The sequence below is a fragment of the Myotis davidii genome, unplaced genomic scaffold, assembly GCF_000327345.1.
Source record: "Myotis davidii unplaced genomic scaffold, ASM32734v1 scaffold130, whole genome shotgun sequence".
In the NCBI taxonomy this organism is placed as follows: Eukaryota; Metazoa; Chordata; class Mammalia; order Chiroptera; family Vespertilionidae; genus Myotis; species Myotis davidii.
This window is the reverse complement of record NW_006285040.1, coordinates 1,164,625-1,170,068: the sequence shown is the minus strand read 5'-3', so window position 1 is coordinate 1,170,068 and position 5,444 is coordinate 1,164,625. Positions and strand designations below refer to the sequence as shown.

The 5,444-nt window shown below is 44.6% G+C and overlaps 1 protein-coding gene and 1 long non-coding RNA gene across 3 annotated transcripts in view; one reads left to right on the top strand and one right to left on the bottom strand.

Annotated features, from left to right (window-relative positions):
* The first annotated feature begins 398 nt into the window (after window positions 1–398).
* The window catches only part of TNFAIP8 (TNF alpha induced protein 8), a 63,874-nt gene continuing 58,828 nt past the window's right edge, over window positions 399–5,444 (top strand). The window contains exon 1 of one of the 2 annotated variants that reach the window (XM_015558443.1): window positions 399–840. In XM_015558443.1, the coding sequence (XP_015413929.1) occupies window positions 828–840 (13 nt within the window). In that variant the 5' untranslated portion in view covers window positions 399–827. Of the gene's footprint in view, window positions 841–3,214; window positions 3,237–5,444 lie in introns of those variants that run through there. The other variant, XM_006755259.2, reaches the window with a different exon arrangement.
* The window catches only part of LOC107181762, a 2,326-nt gene continuing 1,083 nt past the window's right edge, over window positions 4,202–5,444 (bottom strand). Inside the window, exons 2-3 of the long non-coding RNA XR_001512464.1 lie at window positions 5,247–5,374; window positions 4,202–4,337 (exon numbers count right to left, since the gene is read on the bottom strand). This is a non-coding gene — a long non-coding RNA (uncharacterized LOC107181762). The remainder of the gene's footprint in view (window positions 4,338–5,246; window positions 5,375–5,444) is intronic.

Below are 5,444 nucleotides of genomic sequence, written 5' to 3'. Positions count from 1 at the left end.
TCGGCTGCCTCCTGTACACCCAACACTGGGGATCAAGCCCACAACCTGGGCATGTGCCCTGATCAGGAATCGACCCATGACCTCCTGGTTCATAGGTTGGCACGCTTCACCACTGAGCCACACCAGGTGGGCTTTTTAAAAAATAAAAACCTTATATTCTCTTCAAAAGTGAAAGAACAAAGATTTTAAGTAGAAGCATTGCCCAAACTCTGTTCTCTAGTTCTGAGAACAAGAATACCTCCGAGCAGTACTTCCTATTAATAGACATTCATGTTTATACTGGCCAGGTAGGAATGAGGTGTTTTTTGATTTTCTTTTGTCCAGGCATCTATGATTGGGGCTACTCCCTTTTTTTAAAAGTATGTTGAAACATTAGACTTCCTGTTTCTGCTTGATTTTGAAAATACCTCCTGCTCGCCTATCACAGGTAATCTCTGTGTTCTTGTGTAGTCGTGGTTTACAGGTAGCAAGTGCAGGCAGCAACCAGTCCCTCCTCACTGGGATGTGGAGATCTATCTGGAGTCACAATTAAAGGCTACCGAATGCATTCCACGACGGGTGACGAAACCCAGCTCCCAGAATAACAAGCAGGACAACTTTTAAAGTGACTGTTGTTGACCAGTGTCTTCTGTGCATTTGCGTGGTACGCTCATGGTGGATTTTTCTAAAGGACGGTATAGATTTTTCTGAATTACTCTCGGGAAGGACGGACTCTTTCTGAGGTTGAGACAGATGCCATAGCATACAACAGGGTGGCTGTGCGCGTCGCTCCAGTTGGTGTGACTCTGCCAAGACTCTGTGAGGCCGTCCTGATTGACAGGGAGAAAATGCTGAAACTAGGTGAGTTAAAACTGCCCTCACACTAACTTGGATTTAATGTGCATGACGGAACCTGATGGAGAGTTCAGATGACTAAGTAACCCGGTGTTGTCTACGAGGGAATGACTTTTGGTGGCAGCTTTAAAGTGGTTGTGTTCAACAAATCATGGCTTTTCTTTTGCTGTGACTCTGGGTGTGGAGAACTGGTGTTAAGCTAAGGGAGGTTTGACTATTGTGGGTGGAAAAATGGCATCTATAATTTGCATGTAGACAGTTTCATTTGTAGACAAATGAAGACTTGAGATGTTTCAGAGATGGGGCTCTGAAAAGATTGGATAGCTTTTTCACTTAAAGTTTCTTCTTTTTTTTATAATTTCCACAAGTTTATTAACTCTAAGGCATCTCCGGTTGCCAGTGGTCTGGGAATGGCAGTAACGCCATGTGATGGCCTGCAAACTCAAGGATGTTTATTTCTGTTCTCCCATTGTGTCGATGTTTGTCAGACGATCCCTGCTACCATTTCCTCTAACAGCCAATAAGCAATTTTATCATATATATATATATATATATATATGCCCTTCTTGTACTTTTAAAATACACCTTAGGCTTGTTTTCAGCCATATCGAATGCTTCTACAAGTATACTTAATTTTGTCATGGCAAATTTGGAAAGTTTTTGAGGATTAAAATAAAGAGAGCATTTATACAATTTTTTTCAAGTTTACGTATAATATTTATTGAAGTTTATCTAGAATTTTCCTGCTCAAAAAACTTTCTGGAGCTTAAATTGAATGTTAGAAAGGAACTGAAAGTGTGGAGACATAGGTGGGCATTCATAGATCTAGAGTCTTGACTCATTAATTGAATGCTTGTCAGCTAGCCGGTGATACAGAATGTGGTCACCGGCACATCCTTTGTGTTCAGTGTTCATTTGCCTACCAGACGCCTGGAGCTGTGCACGTGATTCTCTGTCAGCTTTCTCTCTATACGCATATAGGCATATTCTATCTGATAGAGAAAAATGGTTATGTGTCTGTGACTGTATATCATGGCACATATGCAGTTGGGATCAGAGCCAAGTTTGACTGGGAAGGTTTTACAGAAGAAGGGGATTTTGGGTAGGGTTCCAAAGGGAGGGGGAGTTATATACTTTGGCAGAAAGAAGAAGCATACATAAAGCTTCCAAGGCTGGAGTAAGTCAAACACATTCGGGAATAAGCATGAACCATTTCAGAGCAAGTGATTCATTACCGGTTGAAGAAAGCCAGGCTGAATGTGAAAAGGCAAGGGGATGAGTGTGGGAGAGAACGGGGGTCGGGGTGGAGGGACTGTGGGAGCTTCTCTTGTCCATGTTGCTGGTAAATGTCACCCTTGGATACCAGCACCCTGGCCATGTTGCCATCTAGTGGAACTGGCCCAGATGCACACGGGAGCATCACCCACCTCTTCTCACTTCAGGTCAAATTAATAGTGTGGTACTGGAGGTAGGGAAGCTTACTGCTCTTTCTGCCAGGGCATTTTAGATGAAGAATTAGCCAAAGGAGATGGATGTAACCATGTTCTCCAAAATTATATTAATTTTGCCTTAGGGAAAAAATGGAGCTGAATACCAATAAATATATTTAAATATATAGAACACATTTATCAAATATAAAATAATTTCCCATACATAACAATTGCTGAGAGTACAGGGCATACATGGCCCTTTGGCTCAGGGCATGGAGCATGTGGAACCCAGCATTGGAGAAGTTCTGCAGTGGAGTGAAGGCATAGCCCATCTGGCTCTGGGGTGGCTTGTTATTTCATGTGGTTACAGAGTCCATCCTGGTACAGTGGTGAAAGAGGAGAGTCCTTGACATGGACCCCACAGCCCACAGACCTCAGAGCTGGAAGACACTGTAAAGAGCTGTACTTAGCCTGGCCGGTGTGGCTCAGCAGTTGAGCATCGACCCAGGAACTGGGAAGTCGCGGTTTCAATTCCTAGTCAGGGCACATGCCCGGGTTGCGGGCTCAATCCCCAGTGAGGGGCATGCAAGAGTTAGCAAATTGATGATGTTCCTCTCTCATCGATGTTTCTATCTCTCTATCTCTCTCCCTTCCTCTCTCTCTAAAAAATTCAACTTAAAAAAAACCATAAAAAAACAAACAAACAAAAAGAGCTATACCTGCCCTCCCTTCCACCCATCCATGCATGTGTCCATTCATCAAAACTTACGGAATTCCTGTTACATACCAGGTACTCTTCCAGGTACCAGGGAAATGCCAGTGAACAAAGCAGATAGAAGTCCCTGCCCTTGGAGAGACAACCTCTGGATAATAAGCAAACAAATAAGTAGAACATTCAGAGGTAGAGCAGGGGAAGCTAGATCAAAGGAAAACTAAGCTAAGATTTATGTTAGCTACAGCTTTTAAAACAAGGTAATAAGGCTTTTCATATGGCACACTTTTCTAGCTACCTCTGGCCTTTGGCACCTGTATCCTTAATTTTTCATTTTTTACCAGAGGCCTGGTGCATGAAATTTGTCCATGGGGGTGGGCATCCCTTAGCCTGGCCTGCACCCTCTAGCAATCCGGGACCCCTCGGACATCCCTTTCGCAATCTGGGACCACTGGCTCCTAACCGCTCACCTGCCTGCCTGATCGCCCCTAACCGCCTCTGCCTACCTGCCTGATTGCCCCAAACCCCTCTGCCTGCCTTCTTGATCACCTCTAACCACTCTGCTGCCTGTCTGAATACCCCTAACTGCTTGTCTGCCTGCCTGATCACCCCTAACTGCCTCTGCTTCAGCCCCCACCACAGTGGCTTCATCCAGATTTTTTTATTATTATAGATATGTTCTGTATTTTTAAAATATATGGAAAATATATATATATATGGTGGGATACTGTTAATGGAAAAGGAAGGACAAGATTTCTTTTAAGCTGAAGGGGGATAGGATTGTTTTGTGTGTGTGTGCATTGGGGGGTGGTGGGGAGGGAGGATTTGCTATCGTGTGTCCTCACTGAGAATGTGCTATTAGACTCACCTGAAAGATGTGAGGAAGCCAGGCCTGTGAGTATCCTGGGGAAGAACATTCTGGGCAGAGGGAAAACATGCAAAGGCCCTGAGGTGGGAATGGGTGTGGTATTCCAAGAAAGGCCAAGGTGCTGATACGAGGAGGGGAGATGATCCAGACAGGTGGTGAGGAACCAGAATAGGTGGCGCCTTGTGGACAGTTATAATGAATTGACTTTTACTGGGCAGGAGATGGTCTAGTGTAATCTACTGACTTTACAAATGAAATGTAGGACAACGAAGAAGTCCAGCCAGGTGTCCATGGTTATTCAGTGTCCTGGTGCCAGAGCTGGGATGAGAACCTGCCTCTGACCCCAGCATTCTTCCCGCCACCCCTGCTGCTTGGTGGGACGTGGGCCACACACCGGCCCAGACTTCCAGGTGCAGTGGCTCCTCCAGCAGCTGTTGCAGCGGTTCATTCTGCTTGTTCTCCAGTGTGTCCTGCCCACCTTACAGAGGACCCGCTGCAAACACAAGAAAGGGTCAGACCTCTCATCTCCGAGGAGTCCCCTGCCAAATATTGCCTTTCTTTGTTTTGATCTGGAGATAAATCCTTCTGGTTTTCTAAATACTCTAATCTCATAAACCAGAATCTACAATCTTCTAAAGCCTCCCTATGTTCATTGCTAAGTTATCTGGATACAGTTAACACAAGATAAGAGTGACTGATTGTTATCAAATGCAGTTTGACCAGGACAATTTCTGCTCAATATTCTTTGTCCACTTGCTTTACTGTGAGTCAGTTCAAGCCTTTGTTTTTCTTCCATTCCTTTAAATCTTATGACTGTTGTCCTCTGGACACAGGCCAAATCTTCTAATTTCGCTTTCTGTCAAAGGTCGGACTAGTGCTAAGTATAGAGAAAAATAACTCTTTGCTGTTACCTGAGTCATCCCCTCTCCTCTAGTCACCCATGGCCTGTACTCTGTGGACAGAGTAACACGAGGTATTTGTGTAAGGTCGTCCCATCTTGTGGAGAGAATTAAGTCATCCTTGACTCTCTTGCCTCTTCTGTCCCTTTTCTCCATTATGGATACCTCAAGATTTACATTAGCTTCTTAATTTGCATTTAGAATTGTATAGCCCTTTTTCTGTGTGTTTTTTTAAATGTTCACTTGTATACATTGTCTGCAAATGAGCTCTCAAACCCTGGGGTTAACATTGATTGGCGTCCTTTGGTATCAGTACTTCCAGTAGTTAGTTCTTCATCTACCCTAGACATGAGGGCGAAGACCCCCACTGTCCTTTGCTTGTGGTCTTTGGGAGAGTTGTCCTCGCTGGCTTTGGGGAGAACCTGAGGAGGAGTGCTTGCTGGGGGAAATTCTCTGATCAAAACTCAGGACAATAAAGCAACCGCAGAAATGCAGGTCTTTACCTGGGGGTTGCTACCAGCAGCAAGGAGGCCTTAAGAACTTGACAAGAAACATTTCTTCATTTCCAGCTTATGAACAAGTGTTTGCTACATGTGGGTGGTGGACCCCGAGAGTGTTCAGTTACAGGTGCCTGCAAAGACAGCCTAATTAAAATGCCGACCGATTTCCCCAGCTTCCAGCTTCCAGAAAGTCATTCTGTT